This window comes from Saccopteryx leptura, chromosome 9 (assembly GCF_036850995.1).
Source record: "Saccopteryx leptura isolate mSacLep1 chromosome 9, mSacLep1_pri_phased_curated, whole genome shotgun sequence".
NCBI classification, from domain to species: Eukaryota; Metazoa; Chordata; class Mammalia; order Chiroptera; family Emballonuridae; genus Saccopteryx; species Saccopteryx leptura.
The window spans coordinates 69,842,318-69,862,993 of NC_089511.1; the positions used below are offsets into that span (position 1 = coordinate 69,842,318).

Consider the following 20,676-nt stretch of genomic DNA (forward strand, 5'->3'; position numbering starts at 1 on the left):
TCAGGCATTTATTTTTATTTATTTTTTTTTTTAAATTTTATTATTTTTCCTTTTACAGAGACAGAGAGAATCAGAGAGAGGAATAGACAGGGGCAGACAGATAGGAACGGAGAGATGAGAAGCATCAATCATTAGTTTTTTGTTGTGCGTTGCAATACCTTAGTTGTTCATTGATTGCTTTCTCATATGTGCCTTGACCACAGGCCTTCAGCAGACCGAGTAACCCCTTGCTTGAGCCAGTGACCTTGGGTCCAAGCTGGTGAGCTTTTGCTCAAACCAAATGAGCCCGCGCTCAAGCTGGCGACCTCGGGGTCTCGAACCTGGGTCTTCCGCTTCCCAGTCCGACACTTTTTTTTTTCTTTCATTTTTCTGAAGCTGGAAACAAGGAGAGACAGTCAGACAGACTCCCGCATGCGCCCGACCGGATCCACCCGGCACGCCCACCAGGGGCGAAGCTCTGCCCACCAGGGGGGCGATGCTCTGCCCATCCTGGGCGTCGCCATGTTGCGACCAGAGCCACGCTAGCGCCTGAGGCAGAGGCCACAGAGCCATCCCCAGCGCCCGGGCCATCTTTGCTCCAATGGAGCCTCGGCTGCGGGAGGGGAAGAGAGAGACAGAGAGGAAAGTGCGGCGGAGGGGTGGAGAAGCAAATGGGCGTTTCTCCTGTGTGCCCTGGCTGGGAATCGAACCTGGGTCCTCCGCACACTAGGCCGACGCTCTACCGCTGAGCCAACCGGCCAGGGCCTTCCCAGTCCGACACTTTACCCACTGCACCACCGCCTGGTCAGTATATTTCAGGCATTTAATACTTAAATAAGAATAAAAGAGGTACACAAAACTAGATGTTTTAAAGTATTAATAAAATAATATCTGACAAAAAGCAATAAAAGTGTAATTTAAGATATTTCCATATGCTTCTTTTTAAAAAACTTTATTTATTTATTTATTTTTAGAGAGAGAGAAAGGGGGAGAGAGAGAGATAGAACATCAGTTTGTTCCTTTCTGTGCCCTGGCTAGGCACAAACCGGCAACCTGTTCACCTTTTCACACTCTAACCAACTGAGCCATCCAGCAAGGTCCCATATAGCTTCTTGATTGGCTTCCTCCCTTGCAATTTTCTTTGCTTTTATTTGAGCATCATCAGCTGTGTGATTTACTCTTAACCATCTTTTCATTGAAGGCCTAGGATCCCATTCTCCTATGTGAATTTGTGATTTTCACATTGGGCAGCTGCCCAGGCGCCCACCTTAGAGCAGTGGTCCCCAACCTTTCCTGGGCCACAGACTGGTTTATTGTCCAAAAATATTTTCACGGACTGGCCTTTAGGGTGGGACGGATAAATGTATCACGTGACCGAGACAAGCATCAAGAGTGAGTCTTAGACGGATGTAACAGAGGGAATCTGGTCATTTTTAAAAAATAAAACATCGTTCAGACTTAAATATAAATAAAACGGAAATAATGTAAACTATTTATTCTTTCTCTGTGGACTGGTACCAAATCGCCCACAGAACAGTACCGGTCCACGGCCCGGGGGTTGGGGACCACTGCCTTAGAGAACTCTGATTACAAGTGCCATTTTAACCAATGGTTTGCTGAACTCAACAAAAAATTAGGTATTGGTTCTGCCGAACTGGTGCAAACTGACTGAATCCCACCACTGGGGATGGGTGGAGAAGCAGATGGTCATTTCTCCTGTGTGCCCTGACCGTGAATCAAACTGGGACAGCCACATGCCCAGCCTACACTGTACCACTGAGCCAACCGACCAGGGTTCTGTCAATGTTTTTATTGACTGCCTAGCATTCACTTAGGATTTGTATAAAGTGTTAGAATTACTTTGTCCTTTCTCATGCATAGAGTCCATTGAAAATGTAAAATTGTAAAAATCTCTCTACCCTGAGACTCTTTAGTTTAGTTTGACTACTCTGTGCCTCGAGTGGAGAATGAATGCTTCAGAGTCTGGTCTCAGGGACCACAGAGATGGAATGCCCTTTAGAAGTCTGTTTCTTTAGTTTTGCTGTGTAATACAGGTCATTCAGGTTGGAGGCCTATAGTTTTCCTGTTAATGTTTAAGACAGGTTTCATTCTGTAGGAGTATAAAAATTTTGGGGAGGTGGGTACCTGATCCTTTGGAAAAATGAGTGGATACATAGTTGGTTGTACAGTTAAAATTTTTTCTCCTTATATTCTTTCCCCCTTTTTGTTAACTGGACTAACTTAAATAAAATAAGGGAAATGTTGTACGTCTGAATGAAAGTTTCCACAATTTAAGACAGTTCTATTTAATAATTTCAAGCCATGAAACTTCATAACTGGGTCTGCCCTGGGGTATCCTTGGCAGATACAGACCCTGCAAATGAGGGCCTAATTGTCACTATGTATTTCCAGTTCAAATTCCTGGGAGAGATAATCAAGCTCAGGACAATTTTTCACACCAGGATACAGGTCCAGAGAGTCAGAATGATGTTCTTCCGGCTTCCCCCCTCTAGCCAGGTGTACGGGCAAGGAGGCATTGGGAATCTCTGCTTCACCACCTATTAGCTTTGTCCTCAACTTTCTAAACTTTTGTTTTTCTTGTGGAAGATGGGGTTTAATAATATTACCCCTTTCAGAGGGTTAATACTGAGAATAAAATTAGATCACATATGCAAAAGCCTTTTACAGTTCTACGCACAGAGTAAGCTGAGAGTAGATAGGGATCATTGTTATTATCACAGAAAAGACACTTTACTGGATGCTAGCTCTATGGAATTCAAAGTCTTAGTTCCCCAGGATGAGACAACTCTGAGGAGAGCTTTGCTCTCCCTGTGGAGATTATACAGATATAGGAGTTTAGTTCCTTTGTGCTTTCTGCTGTATTGATCCATCCATCTTAGAGTCAGAATTCAGATGTGAGGGTGTTGTCTCAACTTATTCGAACTGAAAATTTTGTCATATTTATTTGTCACAGGAAACCCTGACTTGGCAGTTGTCTGACTCCATTTCTTACTATCTGCGTGACTGGGAAACACATATTAATCTAACCAATAACCAAGCTGCAGTTTCTCATCTATAAAACACAGACGCTAATAGTAGTTAACATAGAGTTGTGACATTAATGCTCCAGTATATAGTGTTCAATAAATGTTAGTGTTTGTTATTTAATAACATCATCTATCTTTCATTGTGATAATGATTTACTAGGGACAGGGTATAGATTATCTCAGATTACTATAGTTGTTATTGATAATGGGTGAAGTGAAGAAGTGGGGAGTCAGAACAAGGGGCCGGTCTTACCAAGCCCTTTTGTTTTCTCTCTACTGCCTATTTCTAGTAGAAGTAATGTCCTTTCTCTCCTTTCATTCCTTCCTCAGGGAGCCATCTCCCAGTGCCTCTGCCCCTTAGTATTTGAATTGTCCCTCATTGCTCTGAGACACTGGCTACAGTGTTGTGGCAGACAACCAATTCCCTCTCCCTTCACTCTTGGGCGAAGTCGGTGTCTCAATCTTTTCCTATCCACAGATCCAACCCTGGGCTGAATCCCACTATTTTATCACTACGCCTCCCCAACTATGGTGACACCTCTGGAACGCTTTACTTTCCTTATCACTTTCATGTCCTCAGGGGCGGGACCAGATCCTAGCGCCTCAGAAAGTCAGGGATGAAAAGGTCCTTAGACTAGAGTCCCTCAACTCGTCAATTTACAGGACAGTATGCTGAGGCTCAGAGAGAGAGAGGTAAGGAAAGTGCCTAAACTCAAACCTGGGTTCCTGACTCCTGGTGCCAGCGGGGTTGACACCTATAGGCTGTGTGTCCCTCGTGGCCTCTCTCACTGGGAGCGACTACAAAGTCAGGAAGACGGCGGCCACCCTAGTCTTGAAGGCTTTTTTCTTTTTTTAATTCATTTTAGAGGGGAGGCGGGAGACATAAGGGGGGGGGGGAGAGCAGGAAGCATCAACTCCCATATGTGCCTTGACCAGGGAAGCCCTGGGTTTCCAACCCACTACCTCAGCATTCCAGGTTGATGCTTTATCCACTGTGCCACCACAGATCCGGCCTGGCCACGTTGAGGGAGCCCTGGCTGCCTACCAGCACGGTGGGAGGTGGCTCGGCTGTCTGCAGGCTGTGGGGCTCCCCTAGGGCTAGGAAAAGCCCCGGTGCGACCCAAAGGAGCAAGGAGAGCTCCAGGTTGCCAAGGAGCTGGGGGTCACCTGGGCAGGGCGGGGAGGGCAAATCCCCGGCTGGGCGTGGAGAGTGACTTAGTAACCGGGCACTTGGAAACCCTTGTTGGGCGCCTCCCGGGTGAAAGCAGCGGCCCACCAGGTGCCCGCCCTTCCCGCCCCTCCCCCGACCCGGCGGAGCACAGCTGACCCCGCCCCCTAGAGTCCGGTTCAGCGGCCGGCCGGCGCCTCGCGCAGTAAGCCGATCCCTCCCGCTGGCGTGCGGTGCCTCGGCCGCCAGGGTTGCGCGCTCACCGCGCCCGCCGATGCGCTAGGCTGCGGGCCACGGCCGCCAGCGCAGCATGGCCCGGCCCGTGCAGCTGGCGCCGGGTTCGCTGGCACTGGTGCTCTGCAGGTTGGAAGCGGCGAAGGCGGGGGTCGCGGAGGAGCCCGGCGGGCGCGCGGTATTCCGCGCCTTTCGCCGCGCCAACGCACGCTGCTTCTGGAACTCGCGGCTGGCGCGCGCCGCCTCGCGGCTGACCTTCCAGGGCTGGCTGCGCCGGGGCGTGCTGCTGGTGCACGCGCCTCCCGCCTGCCTGCAGGTGCTGCGCGACGCCTGGGGCCGCCGGGCGCTGCGCCCGCCCCGCGGCTTCCGCATCAGGGCGGTGGGTGAGTGCGGGGCCCGCCCGACAGGGGAGGGGACGGGAGAGAAGGGGTTCTCCGCGCGAGCCGTGGACACCGAGCCCCGGTTTCCCTGGCGCGTGCACGCGTGCCTCAACTCTGAGGGAGCGGGAGCTTGAGGGGATGAGCGGTTCAGCAAACAGGACGCGGGGCTGGAGGAGGGCTGCCCTGCCAAGGAACTCCCTCTGTCTGGGACACTGACGCCCCGGCCCCCAAGATATGCCTGGCTGCTGCCCTGGGTCCACTCCGGGAGGCCTCCATTGCTCAAATCTTTCAGCCAGTGGGGCGCACAGGTTCTTAGCCCAAAGAACTTTCTACTTAGAAAAGTGATGCTTTGGGGAGAAAGGCTTTGTGCTGGGGGAGCCAGAGGTTCGGTCAGGAGATAGGGGCCTCTGTCTCTGCCCATGGGGGCGCTTAGAAAGGGAGCTCTGGGGGTTGGCCGGAATCTACTAATTCTGAACTGGCTGCTGCTTTTTTTTTCTTCTTTTTAAATTATTGACTTGGAGCAAAGTCTGTGGTCTTCATGCACTGCTGTATTGGGTGGTGTGGTGGTCTGGATCAGGGCCTAGTGGAAGGTTTGGGGTCGTTAACTGCTTGGGTAAAAGAAGTGACATCCCATCGCCTAAATAGAATTCCTCCTTCCCAGCCTTTTCAGAGAGCCCATTTGTTTTAAGGCAGACAGCAGCTTTTTGCCTGTGAAAAATAGCTTCTCATTTGAGAAACTAAACCACTGCACCACTGAGTGAGTGTTCTCTGACACGGGCCACTGAACTCAGGCTGCTGTCAGCTCCCTCTAACAGCCTGGTTCTGTCTGTCTGCATTTACCTGGGTTGTGATGAAGATTTGCTGGTGTGCTGTTGACAAGTCACCAGTTGTTCCAGCCCTGAATTTTGACTCCTACCAAAGATTCCCGCTCTGTCTCAGTCTATAAATCCTCCTCCTCTGAGGAGCAGCAAATAAAAAACATTTGTTTTAGTCTGCAAGGGTAAAGGGACAGGGGATAGCAAGAGACACTTGATGTTGTGCATCACCTGCTCAGAGATGATGTCTCTACATCCCAGGTCAGTGAGTTTAAATCTTGGCTTGTCATCTATGTGCATTACCATTCTGTCTCTTACTCCACACCCCACACTCTTTTTCTTCCCTTAAGAGCAAAAATGAGCACATTTGCTAAGCCACATACATGCATTTCATCTCCTTTTACTTGCAGAAGTGAGTGAAGAAAATAGGTATTTGGCTCTGAAAGCCAAATTCTCACAGGGGAAGGGGTTTTTTAGACAGGCTGGATGAAAAACTCTTTTCAGTTCTGTGTCCTCGGTTTTTCTGGTTTGAATTAGCGGTTGCATTCTCTGGTTCCCCCAACCCCTTTTGAAGGGTGAGCATAGAGTGTATTGCAGAAAGGGGGTGGGTAGAGTTGGGGTCTAGACCTGAGAGTGAAATAAGAGAGGGCTTGTGCTAAACCAGAGACAGCCATAATGCCACTCCCTGGGGTCCAGTGGGCAGTGGTGAATGCTGGTTCCTGGTGGCCCTGTTTACTGCCATCTGAAAGATGCAGTGGACAAAGTGGAAAACACATCACCAGGTGCTCCGATTCTCTACCCACTAAGTAATGCTGCCTCATTGCATAACTCAGGCTGCAGTGGACACTGTATTCTTTTTTTTTACAGATACAGAGAGGGAGTCAGAGAGAGGGGTAGACAGGGACAGACAGACAGGAACAGAGAGATGAGAAGCATCAATCATTAGTTTTTTGTTGCTCATTGAGACACCTTAGTTGTTCATTGATTGCTTTCTCATATGTGCCTTGACCGCGGGCCTTCAGCAGACTGAGTAACTCCTTGCTCGAGCCAGCAACCTTGGGTCCAAGCTGATGAGCTTTTGCTTAAACCAGATGAGCCCGCGCTCAAGCTGGCGACCTCGGGGTCTCGATCCTGGGTCCTCTGCATCCCAGTCCGATGCTCTATCCACTGCACCACCACCTGGTCAGGCAGACACTGTCTTCTATGGAGTGTGTAATATATAGTGGTCTTGATGCTGGGTCATCACCTCTGGCTTGCGTCTCTTGGCAGAAATGATTTTGAGGTTTTTAACAGAGTCCTGATAAGAATTAAGACATTTAGCTGTAATTTGTACAGAACCACCTATTGGGACATTTTAAGGAACAAAATGGGGAAAGATATTTGATACAGGTGAGTGGATTCACACATGGTGGGAGGTTGTTTTGAATAGAATGGCTAATTACTAGTCTAACTTGGGGTCTTTGGGTCAGGTCAGTGGAGAGAATGTATCAAGGCAGCTCTGGGCCATCTCAGAGTCCCAGAAGGTGTTGAAGGCAGGAGGAGCTTCTTTGCTCCAAAGGAATTGGGAGTTTCAGTCTGCTTACTTTCCAGAGTCCGGCAGCACTGGCTTCCAGAAGCTAAAATGGGCTTCCAGGGAGGTAAGAGAAGAGCAGTTGTGCACTGTTGCAGCAGGTTTGGCACCATTCTTGTTACTTTTGGGGAATCAGCAGAATATTAGAAAAACACACAGAGGTTTGATTTGGTTAGAGCAATTTGGTCTCTTTGCTGTAGGTTTTTTGTTTCTTTTTTTTTTCTTTTTCTTTTTTTTTTTTTTGGTATTTTTCTGAAATTGGAAACAGGGAGGCAGTCAGACAGACTCCCGCATGCGCCCGACCGGGATCCACCTGGCATGCCCACCAGGGGGCGGTGCTCTGCCCATCTGGGGCCTCGCTCTGCTGCATCCAGAGCCATTCTAGCACCTGAGGCAGAGGCCACAGAGCCATCCTCAGCGCCCGGGCCAACTTTGCTCCAATGGAGCCTCGGCTGTGGGAGGGGAAGAGAGAGACAGAGAGGAAGGAGAGGGGGAGGGGTGGAGAAGCAGATGGGCGCTTCTCCTGTGTGCCCTGGCCGGGAATCGAACCCGGGACTCCTGCACGCCAGGCCGACGCTCTACCACTGAGCCAACTGGCCAGACCTTGTTTTGTTTCTTTTTAAGGCTTACTTCTACATAAAAGTATTTGGGCATAGGGACTATTACTAGCCAGCTGAGACAAAATGCTTGCAGGGAAAGAGGTATGGCCATGATCTTTATTTTAAATCTACTGTGCTCCCTCCCATGGGTCCTTTTTCCTGGGCTTCTCTGGACCTGGGGCTTCTGGGGCCACATAAGATGGGATAATTGCGTGCTTTGGCCAAGCAGACAGCCGCAGACCTGAATTTAAGGCCTGCAGGAGTTTGTTTTCTCCATGTTTTATGCCTTTTCTTTCCCTCTTAACTGTCTCTACCTCAGCTTCCCTCTGATGAGGAAAATATTTCCCAGGTTGAGAGCATTTCCCTAAACAGAGGGACATAGGATTTTTTTTTTCCAATTACAGTTGACATTCAATATTATTTTATATTAGTTGCAGGTGTACAGCTTTGGCTGTCTGGCATAACTTGTAGCTAACTCTTTTTTTGTGCTGTAGCCCTCATTTTGTTTTTCATTTCTTTCTTTTAAATTAGCAAATGACATTAGCAAATGGAAGGGTAAGCTCTGGAAGCTGGAGGGAGACACATCTGTTTACCTAGTTGAGCCACTGCAGGTGGTAGGGTGGAGGACACCTGTATTTGGGTGAATCAATTGTTACTCTGGGTCCACACCTACTAGGTAGGTAAAAGATTAATGATGGCTTCCTGGGTATAATGCCAGTAGCTGTGGCCAGGCAGGTTCACATTGGATTCAGGCAGACGGTAGAGGAACTGTGGAACTGGAAAGCATTGGGCCATTCCCGTTTAATAGATTTTTGCAACAGTGGACGAGCAAACAGGCAGAGGAAAACTGCTTTTCATAGCAGCAGGCAAACGAACAGCAAAACAACCTCTCACAGTGACGGGTAAGCCATCCCCAGTCCACCCTGAGGGCAAGCACCCGTAGCCTTACATCGGCTATATACATGTGGCTCTACCACATGCTCACGCACTAATTGTGCAGAGTGCAAGCTATCCAGCCTAACACAGCTGTTTTCCTTACATTCCATCCCTTTAGGGTTGTTCACCTCACAATCTGAGCAACAGGTATCTTCTGTGATGGTCCCTGTGCAAGGAGTGAGGTACATTACGTCACAGAAATAGTACAGACTACAGCAACAGAATTACAGAAGCACAAGCTATATGACAATAATTACAAAGGTGCCCTTCACAATGTCTCCCCAAGCACTCTGCCCAGGGAGTTAACTGGAGGCCCACCTCCAGACCCCCCACCCCGCAGTGCCAACAAGGCCACCCATCGTGGGGGGGGGGTTTGTACAATCCAGGGCCATGTCCATTGAGGAAAGTGTCCTTGGTGCGTCTGCAACTGGATGAGAGTAGTTTCCCTCCATAGGTGCTGCAGTACCCTCATCAGGGTCTCTTGTAGTACTGTCCACAAGTGGTATGTCCATTCAGCAAGGAAGCTGGTGTCCTCCTCTTGACGCAGTCCCTGCTTCAAGAGTCCTTTACATTATAGATAGCTCAGCTGTCTGTGTAAATCACCAAAGGTGAAGGTTCATTACAGGCAACTAGCCATACAGCTCTTTGATAACAAACCTCAGCGCCTTTCCATAAGCGCTTTGTCTGTTGGCACAAACCCCTCCAAACCCCTTAGCAAGCTCAAGGCCTGTGCTGCCTTGACAATTCTTTTAGCTGCTGCAACTGTGCTGTGCAAATGCCAGCCATTTTCTTGGTAGCTCCAGGGGCTGCCTGCTTCCCCCGCTTTTTCAGCAGCTGGAACCTCTGTTCTGGCTTAAGCTGCTGCCAAAGCTCTAACAGGACTCTATTAGACCTACCATCTAATGTCTCCATATCTGCCCCAGCTGCAATCAGATCTGCCCACATCTGTGTTCAGGTAACCTTTACAGGCCTGTTTTTATTTTTAGTCACTGGGGGAGGCAGCACAGGCAGGAGCCTGCACAGCCTTATGGTTCTGTGCTGCCTCCACCTGCCCCAAATCTGCCACTGTCTCTCTAACAGTGTTGATGGGCTGCTCCACATAGGAGCTCAAGATAGCCACTAGTGAACCAAAAAGTGCTGACAAGGCACTACAGAGAATAAGTCCTTCATCCCTGCCATACTTCATCAGGGCCCTGGCTGTTTGGCTCAGTGGTAGAGCGTCGGCCTGGCATGTGGGAGTCCAGGGTTCAATTCCCGGCCAGGGCACACAGGATAAGTGCCCATCTGCTTCTCCACCCCTCCCCCTCTCCTTCCTCTCTGTCTCTCTCTTCCCTTCCTGCAGCCAAGGCTCCATTGGAGCAAAGTCGGCCTGGGTGCTAAGGATGGCTATATGGTCTCTGCCTCAGGTGCTAGAATCGCTCTGATTGTAACAGCAACGCCTAGATGGGCAGAGCATCGCCCCCTGGTGGTCATGCCGGGTGGATCCTGGTTGGGCACATGCGGGAGTCTGTCTGACTGCCTCCCCGTTTCCAGCTTCAGAAAAATACAAAAAAAAAAAAAAAAAGTAAATACTTCATCAGGCCCACAGGACCTCAGGTTGAAAGCAGCATTTCTCATACTCAGTTCCTGGAGGATCTGCTGCAGCTCAGTGTATGTCTGCCACTGACTCACTGTGCCTGGCAAGTCTCCAGCATCCCACCGGGTCATATGAATGGCAGCCATCACCCATTCTAATAGGTGATGGTTTCATGGGCAGTTCTGAAGACAATACCTCAAGGAGGTGTGTGTAGTAATGGTGGCTAATTTTTCCATCCCTGTTCCAGAGAGTGTGATGCCATCTACTACTATGTCCCACAACCACAGCAACCAGGCTGCTAGGAACTTGGTGGGTTTCTGCCTGAATTTCTCCCCTAACTTCATCAGCTCTGTCTGGGTGTAGGGCCAGACCACAGAGTGCTCAACTACTTGAGGAGTGGGCTGTGCCTGCCCCTGAGGCACTCTAGGTTGCTGGCTTTTTACCTTTTGGGTGACCACTAGCTGGGCTCTGAGTCTGTGGACGGCAGTTTTAGCCCAAACCCCGGCTCCTCAGAACAGGAGCAGTTAGAAACACCTGCTATCGCTGACTCAGCCCCTTGGCTGACACGAATGCTGCTCCTTCTTCAGCAACTGCTTCAGCTCTTGCCGCTGCTGGCTCTAGACCTGTAGCTGAAGCTCGAGCTCTTGAACCCACAGCTGTTTCCCTAACAACTGTCGCTGCCAGCGTTCTGCTTCTGGGGCAAACTGCAGCTCTCGGACTGGTATTTCCTTTTTAAGTGACCATTCCAATTCCAGGCGCTGTGGTGTTCAGCCTGCATTTCACACTGGAGCTCTCAAAAGTGGTCGGCCTCCTCCTCTAGCACTCATTCCAGTTCAGGCCGGCATTGGTTCTCAGCCTGTAGCCTGAATTGGAGTTCTCGAATTTGCAACTCTTTTTCCAGTGAGTGTTCCAGCTCACGTCGTTGTTGGCACTCAGTCTGCAGCTCATCCTGGAGCTTATGACCTCGCACCCTCTGTCACAGAGCTTTCGGTTTCTTCTCGAAGGGCTGTAGAAACACCCAGCCCACGCCCCCAACAGGATAGACACAGGGAATCATATGCTGGAGAACAATGGCGACTCCTCTGTCCTCCCCTTCAAGGCTGTTGGCAGCTCCATACTGATCTGATCAGAACCCTGCACGTTAACGCCAGTGATAATGCCGTGGCCGTGGCCAGCAGGTTCACGTTGGATTTGGGCAGATGGTAAAGGAACTGTGGAGCTCGAAAGTGTCGGGCCATTCCATTTAATATAGTCTCACAACAGCTGACAAGCAAAAAGAGGAAAACCGCTTTTCATGGCCCCAGGTGAACAAATGGCAAACGGCCCCTCACAGTGGCAGGCAAGCAATCTGTGATCTGCCCTGAGGGCAAGCACCTGTAGCCTTACACAGGCTATACACACGTGGCTCTGTCACATGCATGCACTAATTATGTGAAATGCAAACAAGCAAGCCTAACACAGCTGTTTTTCCTACACTGGAATAAAGGAGGGAAAGCCACTCAGCCAAACAAGTTTGTTCCCTTCTCCTGAAATTTATAGCTGAGATATCTACTCTTTTTTGTTTCTTTTGTAACAGAGAGAGCGAGACAGAGAGGGACAGATAGGGACAGACAGACAGGAAGGGAGAGAGATGAGAAGCATCAACTCGTCATTGTGGCACCTTAGTTGTTCATTGATTACTTTCTCATATGTGCCTTGACCAGGGAGCTACAGCAGAGTGAGTGACCCTTTGCTCATGCCAGTGACCTTGGCCTCAAGCTGGTTAGCCTTGCTCAGAGCAGATGAGCCCGCGCTCAAGCTGGCAACCTCGGAGTTTCAAACCTTGGTCCTGTGAGTCCCAGTCCGATGCTCTATCCACTGTGCCACCGCCTGGTCAGGCTATCTATTCTTTCATCCCCATTATGGTTTTTAATCTTTTCTCATTGAATAAGAATGCCTGTGGCTCTTAAAATATGTCTTTAAGGGCCTTGGCCAGGTAGCTCAGTTCATTAGAGCATCGTCTGATAAGCCAAAGTTGCAGGTTTGATCCCAGTAGGGCACATACAAGAATCAACCAGTAAGAACACTCTCCCTCTCAGGAATACACTTGTGCCTTCCCCTTCCCCCTCCCCCTCCCCTTCCCTCACAGATATGCACCTTCTAAACTCTAAGGGTTTCCACAGACTTACAACCAGGGGAGCAATGCACAGTGGCAGCTCCTCCCGGGCTAACCCCTTCTGAATCTGTCTCAAAGCTCCCCTTTTCTCTGACTTCCCAATGTAGGCTTATTTCTTTCCTATATCATTTCTAGAGAGCCAAAGCAGCCCAGCTAGACTCTCTTCTGTTACTTTTCCATTCTAGGCCCTAAATTAAAAAATAAAAACAAAATCAATCAATCAATCAATGCATAAATAAGTGGAACAACAAATTGATGTTTCTCCCTTCCTTTCTAAAATTAATAAGTATTTTTTAAAAAAGAAATAAACTTTACCTAACCCAGTGATTTTCTCTTGTATTTTTTTCTGCAAGTTTTTATGGTTTTACATGTAAGTCTGTGATCCATTTTGAGATAATGTTGGTGAAAGATATGAGGCCTAAGGTTGAGGCTCTTTCTTTTTTTTTTTTTTTGCATATGTGTATCTAATTGTTTAAGGACAGCTTTTTGAAAAGACTAGCCTTTCTCACTGAATTGCCTTTGCAACTTTGTTGAAAATTAATTGATTATGTCAGGGTCTATTTTCATTGATCTTGAGTCCTTATTATTTTTTATTTTATTTCTTTTGAGAGAGAGCGGCAGACAAGTACAGACAGACAGGAAAGGAGAGAGATGAGAAGCATCAACTGATAGTAGTGGTACTTTAGTTATTCATTGATTGCTTTCTCATATGTGCCTTGACTGGGGGGCTCCAGCCAAGCCAGTGACTCCTTGCTCAAGCCAGTGAGCTTGGCCTCAAGCTAGCGACCTTTGGGCTTTGAGCAGTGACCATGGGGTCATGTCTATGATCTCATGCTCAAGCCAGCAACCCTGTGTTCAAGCTGGTGAGCCCATGCTCAAGCTGGATGAGCCCACATTCAAGCTGGTGATCTTGGAGTTTTCCAGGTTGACACTGTATCCACTGCACCACTGCCTTGTCAGGCTTGAGCCTGTTCTTGCACCAATATCACACTGTCTTTTTTTTTTTTTAAGTGAGAGGAGGGGAGATAGACAGACTCCAGTATGCGCACTGACGGGGATCCACCCAGCAACCCTGTTTGGTGCCGTTGCTTGAATCAACCAAGCTATTTTTAGTACCTGAGCCTGAGGTACTGGGACCAGTCAAGCTGTCCTCAGTGCCCAGGGCTGTCACTCAAATCAATCAGGCCACTGGCTGTGAGAGGAGAAGAGGGAGAGAAGGGGGAGAGGGACAGGGAGAGAGGCAGATAATTGCTTCTCTTGTGTGCCCTGACCTGGAATTGAACCTGGAATATCCATAAGCTGGGCCAGCGCTCTATCCACTGATCCAATTGGTCATGCCTTATACTGTCTTACTGTACTTTATAGTAAGACTTGAAATCAGATATTATGAGTCTTCCAACTTTGTTCTAACTAAAAATTGTTTAAGTTACTCTAGGTTCTTTGTTTTTCCATATATATTTTTAGAATCAGTTTGTCAGTTTCTTTTTTTTTTTTTTTAAGACTTTATTCATTTTAGAGAGGAGAGAAAGAGAGAGAGGAACAGGAAGCATCAACTCTCATATATGCCTTGACCAGGCAAGCCCAGGGTTCCTAACCGGCAACCTCAGCATTCCAGGTTGATGCTTTATCCACTGCGCCACCACAGGTCAGGCCAGCTAGTCAGTTTCTTAACAACAACAACAAAAAATCCAGCTGGGATTTTGATAGGGATTGTGGTGAAACTAGATCCATTTGAAGTTAGGTGAGAAACTCATCCTGGTTTGCCTGAGATTGCCCTGGTTTTAGAAATGAAAGCCTTGTCATCTTGGAAGCCTCTTAGTCCCAGACAAACTGGGAGAATTGGTCACCCTAATTTGGGGAGAATTGACAACTTAGTATTTCAGGAATATGATATATCTTTCTATTTGAATTTCCTTAGTGTACTTTTTAGTGTACAGGTCTTGAATATCTTTACTTAAATTTATGTTCCTAAGGCCTGACTAGGTGGTGACGCAGTGGATAGAGCATCAGACTGGGATGTGGAGGACCCAGGTTCGAAACTCTGAGGTCACTGGCTTGAGCATGGGCTCATCTGGCTTGAGTGCAGGCTCATCTGGCTTGAGCACGGGCTCACCAGCGTGAGCGAAGGGTCACTGGCTTGAGTGTGGGATCATAGACATGACCCCATGGTCACTGGCTTGAAGCCCAAGGTTGCTGGCTTGATCAAGGGGTCATTTGGTCTGCTGTAACCTCCCCACCCCCGGTCAAGGCACATATGAGAAAGCAATCAATGAACAACTAAGGTGCTGCAACGAAGAATTGGCGCTTCTCATCTCTCCCTTCCTGTGTATCTGTCCCTCACTCTCAAAAAAACTTTTTTATGTTCCTAAGAACTTAATGTTTTAGATGCTATTATCAATGGTATTATTTAAAAATAAATTTTGTATTTTGGAATAATTTTACAGAAAAATTGCAAAGAGCCTGACCAGGATAGAGCATTGGTCTGGGATGCTGAGAACTCAGGTTCGGAACCCCGAGGTCTCTGGCTTGAGCGCAGGCTCATCCAGCTTGAGTGTGGGCTCATCAACTTGAGTGTAGGGGCACTAGTTAGAGCATGGGATCACACACATGATCCCATGGTTGCTGGCTTGAAGCCCAAGGTTGCTGGCTTGAGTCCAGGGTTGCTGGCTTGAGCAAGGGGTCACAGGCTCAGCTGGAGCCCCCTGGTCAAGGCACGTATGAGAAGGGAATCAATGAACAGCTAATGTACCACAATGGAGAATTGATGCTTCTCATCTCTCTCCCTTCCGGCCTATCTGTCCCCCCGCTATAAAAAAAAAAGAAAAATTGCAAAGATATTACAGAGTTCTGTGTTGTTACCCACTTTCCAATATCTTTTTTTACCTTACCTTACTAAAAATTGAGATATAATTTACATAGCATAACATTTACTATTTTTTCATTTTAATTCAATTTATTTAGAGAGAGACCACAGCAGGAAGTAGAGCGGGAGAGAAAAAGAGAAGAGAGAAATGAGAAACATCAACACATAGTTGCTTCATTTTAGTTCATGAATTACTTCTCATATGTGCCATGATCAAGGGCTCCAGCTGAGCCAGTGACCCCTTGCTCAAGCCAGTGACCTTTGGGCTTAAGCCTTGGGATCATGTCAATGATTCCTCGCTCAAGCCAGTGACCTCTATGCTCAAACTGATGAACCCTCACTCAAGCCAGTGACCTTGGGGTTTTGAACTGGGTATCTCTGCAGCCCAGGTCAATGCTCTATGCACTGCACCACCACCAGTCAGGCATTTACCTTTTTTAAAAATTAATTTGTGGGGGAGTGGGAAGCATCAACGTGTGGTATTGCATTCTGTATGTGCCTTGACTGCACAAGCCCAGTGTTTGAACTGGCGACCTCAGCATTCCAGGTCGACTCCTTATCCACTGCACCACCATGGAGCAGGCTACCTTTTTTTTTTAATGTTCAATGATCTCAATGTTTTTTTTGGCCTCCTGCCCCCTCTAGGGTGCCCCACTTTTTCTGCCTTTTTTTTTTTTTTTTTCTCTTTTTCTGAAGCTGGAAACGGGGAGAGACAGTCAGACAGACTCCCGCATGCGCCCGACCGGGATCCACCCGGCACGCCCACCAGGGGGCGACGCTCTGCCCCTCCGGGGCGTCGCTCTGTTGTGACCAGAGCCACTCTAGAGCCTGGGGCAGAGGCCAAGGAGCCATCCCCAGCGCCCGGGCCATCTTTGCTCCAATGGAGCCTTGGCTGCGGGAGGGGAAGAGAGAGACAGAGAGGAAGGAGAGGGGGAGGGGTGGAGAAGCAGATGGGCGCTTCTCCTGTGTGCCCTGGCCGGGAATTGAACCTGGGACTTCTGCACGCCAGGCTGACGCTCTACCACTGAGCCAACCGGCCAGGGCCTTTTTTCTGCCTTTAACGCCTCAGAACTTTGGTGGTGTTGACCTCAGACACCACTTTGCCATCCAAAATTAGCGGTGGTGGTCTTTTGGATGGATTGTATAGGCATACTTCAGTGGGTTTTAGGATAGTCATCAGAGTGCAATTATCCCCATTATCCAATTCTGTAACGTTGTCATCATCCCCAAAAAGAAAACCCTGTACACACTAGCAATCTCTGTTTCCCTCCACAACCCCTGTCAACCACTAATTTATCCTCTGTCTCTATGAATTTGCCTGTTCTAGATATTTTATTTAAATGGGATCACAGTATGTGCTATTTTGTGCCTAATCTCTTTCACTTAGCATGTTTTCAAGGTTTATCCATGTTGTATCATGTATTGGAACTTCATCCTTTTTTTTCCCCCTGAAAGAGAGAGAGAGAGAGAGGAACAGACAGGGACATAGACAAGGGAGAAAGATGAGAAGATCAAGTCATAGCTGTGGCTCCTTAGTTGTTCATTATTGCTTTCTCATATGTGCCTTGAAGGGGGGGGGCTCCAGTTGAGCAGGGGTTGGGGAACAACTACAGCAGACCGAGTGACCCCGAGCTCAAGCCAGCACCTTTGAGCTCAAGCCAGTGGGGTCATGTCTATGATCCCATGCTCAAACTAGTGACCTTGGGCTTCAAGCCAACGACCTTTGGGCTCAAGCCAGTGACCATGGGGTCATGTCTATAATCCATGCTTAAGTCAGCGACCCCGCACTCAAGCTGGCGACCTCGGGGTTTTGCACCTGGGTCCTCAGTCCCAGGCTGACACTCTGTCCACTTGTGGAACTGCCTGGTTAGGCGGACTTCATCCATTTTTAGGGCAGAATAATAATATGTTGTGTCAATCTGCCACATTTTGCTTATCCGTTTATCAGTAGATAGTTATTTGGGTTGTTTCTACTTTTTGGCCACTATGAATAATGCTGCTGTGAACATATCTGTGCAAGCCTGTGTATGGAAATATATTTTTCTTTTTAGGTAGATCCCATTTGCTTATCTGGAAATAATTTGTTTCTCTGATGAGATTTCCAATTTGTTTGTATATTGCCAGCATACTTTTTATTTTATCTTCCAGTATAGTTATATCAGCTTCTTTAAAATACTTAAAATTCTGCCTGACTTGTGATGGTGCAGTGGATAAAGTGTTGACCTGGAATGTCTTTGGTTCAGAACTCCAGGTTTGCCTGGTGAAGGCACAGAGCAGAAACAACTACTACGAGTTGATCCTTCCTGCTCCTCCCCCCACTTTCTCTCACTTTTTTTTTCCCCCTCTCTAAAAAAAAAAAATCAATAAATAAAATCTTTAAAAAAATACTTGCAATTCTAACATCTAAGTCACCTTGGGGTCAGTTAGTCAAGTCTCGAGGCTGCCATTTCCTTGGACAGGTTACATTTTCCTTTTTCTCGGTTGTCTGGTACTATGACTTTTATCTCTGACATTATGAGTGCTGTGTTATAGAGACTCTAGATTGTTATGCTCCCTGTACATTGTTGACTTTTTTGTTTATTTTATTAGGTAATTTATTTGGCAGGACTCAGAACTTTGACCTCTATCTCCCCTGCAGTAAATGATAGCTGACATCTCTTATGATATATGATAGGCTGCTTGTGCCCTGTGCATGTGTAGTTCACATTTTAGACATAAATGTGAACATCTCTGTGACTCAGTCTTTTCCAGCATCACTTTCCTGTTGTTGTAAAGACACTCCAAACTGTGTCCTTAGATTCTTTTTTTTTAATTTAAAAAATTATTTTTTTTTACAGAGACAGAGAGTGAGTCAGAGAGAGGGATAGACAAGGACAGACAGACAGGAATGGAGGAGAGAGATGAGAAGCATCAGTCATTAGTTTTTCATTGCACATTGCAACACCTTAGTTGTTCATTGATTGCTTTCTCACATGTGCCTTGACCGCGGGCCTTCAGCAGACCGAGTAACCCCTTGCTCGAGCCAGCGACCTTGGGTTCAAACTGGTGGGATTTTGCTCAAACCAGATGAGCCCGCGCTCAAGCTGGCAACCTCGGGGTCTCGAACCTGGGTCCTCGGCATCCCAGTCTGACTCTCTATCCACTGCGCCACCACCTAGTCAGGCCTTAGATTCTTTAAGTTAGTAAGACTGTGGGTTTTTATTAAAGTTTTAGCCTCCTGGCCTGGCTCCTAATGGAGCATGCCTTTAGGTGAAGAGCTGTAAGAAAATGGGACATTTATCCTGTGCCATTTCCTTCCAAGAGGACCCCCCCTCCCCCCCCCCAGTTTCTACCTGGTTTTGATTTTCTGGAACTTCAGGTGAAGGTTTTTATATTTTGTCCAAAGTTATAGTTGTTTTTGGCAAGACGGTTGCTCTAATAGGGTCTCCTTTACCATTACAGGAAGCAAATCCCCAGTACTGAATTTTTCATTCTTGTCTTTTCTCCTCTTCAAATATGTTATTCTGTTAGAGACACTGATGGTCATGACAAGATCATTTAGACAGTCACTGAAAACAAATTCCTCTTTTCCATCTCTTCCTTCTTCCAGACAGATCTTGGTTGCTTCCCCATTTTTTCTAGCATGATTATCCCTTTCCTTAAGCTAGAATAATTCTGTCCATGTTGCAGACAGGAAACGGAATGAAGGCTGTGATTTGACTGGTGTTGCTTGGGTTTCTTGCCTTCCTCTCTATTTACCACCAGTCCTCCCAGGGTTGCTGTAAAGCCCCTGATATTTTTCACCAGCACCCACACTCTCTGAGAGGCTATCAGATTCCCATCGGGACTTTGAACCACTCCAAGGCCCAGAAAACGACAGAAACATCTGCTCTTAACCATGCCCTTGCTCTCACCTCCCTCCTTCCCACCCATGATCTTTCCTGCCATATTTTTCTGGCTTTGTTCTGCCAGATGTTCTCTTTCACCTTATTCTATGCAGGGGCAATTGAAGGGTTCAGTTTGAAGGAGCCAAAGGACTCACAACAGGGTGTCTTGTAGGCATATTGTTGTTATCAAGCTGGGTGATCTGAATGTAGCATCTGGGTAGTTAATGAGTTTCTCTGGCTCCGTGTTTTGGTTTAGCAACTGGTGGGTAACGGAAGGCACCTCTGGTTGCTGCCATGTAGTACTGAGGTCCAGTGTGATGAAAAGAGCCATTAACCTGAAAGTCAGCTTGGATTCCTCTACCCTTTCTCCTGCCCTAGGCCAGTAGGTCACCAAGTTACATGAGGCTTAACTCCTCAGTGTCTCTCAAATCTATTCCTTTCTCTTCATTTCCACTGCTGGGTTTTTGTCCACCCAAGATCTCACATTTCCTATGTGAATTATGGCTCCAGCTTCCTCCCTTTCTGGGGTGCCGTCTCCTGTGTGGTCCTGTGCATGCCTGTTCATTCTCTATCCTGCAGGTAGACAGACTCATGATAGTCTAAAATGCAGATCTTTTTTTTTTCTTAAAGATTTTATGTATTGATTTTAGAGAGAGGAAAGAGAGAAAGGCAAGGGGAACGGGGAGTGGGAAGCATCAACTCATAGTTACTTCTTGTATGTGCTTTGGGCAAGCCTGGGGTTTCAGACCGGCAACCTCAGTGTTGCAAGTCAATGTTGTATCCACTGCGCCACCACAGGTCAGGCCTAAAACACAGATCTAATCTGCTCTTTATTTGTTCAGATCCCGTCAGCTGCTCCCTTTAGCTTTTTAGGAAAAGTCCAGAGCCTTTAACATGCACTGCAATGCTCTCTAGTCCAATTCTACCCTAAGCTTCCTCTTTCTCCCCACCTTCCAAAAGGGGCCTGCCTTCCTGGGTTCTCAGTCAGGGTTTAATCAAAGAGACAGAACCAGTGCGAGATAGATGACAGGAGTTGACTCTGTGATTGTGGGGCTGGCAAGGCAAGTCCGAGATCTGGAGTCAGTCTGGCCATCGTGAAGGTCAGGCTGGAAATCTCAGGCACAAGCCAAAGCCTCTGTGCGTTGGTGGAATTTCTTCAGTTCTACTTTTAAGGCCTTTCAACTGAGTGAAATTTAGATGATGGCCCGACCTGTGACCAGGATAATACATCAACCTGGAACTCTGCGGTCACTGGTTTGAAATCACAGGCGAGCCTGGTCAAGGCACATATAAGAAGCAACAACTAGGAGTTGATGCTTCCTGCTCTTCCATTCCCCCTTCTCTTTCTCTCTCTAAAACTCAATAAATAAAGTCATTTAAAAGAAAGAAAGAAAGAAAAAACTAGATAGGATTATCTGCCTTACCAATCACATCCATAAAAGAGCTTTGCAGCAATTCCTGGCTTAGTGTTTGAAAGATGAGGCTGTC

General features: G+C 47.6%; 1 protein-coding gene across 1 annotated transcript in view; it reads left to right on the forward strand.

Moving 5' to 3' along the window:
* Positions 1–4,445: 4,445 nt before the first annotated feature.
* Positions 4,446–20,676, forward strand: part of STOX1 (storkhead box 1) — a 95,621-nt gene continuing 79,390 nt past the window's right edge. The window contains exon 1 of the mRNA XM_066348414.1: positions 4,446–4,811. Coding sequence (XP_066204511.1) covers positions 4,505–4,811 — 307 coding nt within the window. The 5' untranslated portion in view covers positions 4,446–4,504. The remainder of the gene's footprint in view (positions 4,812–20,676) is intronic.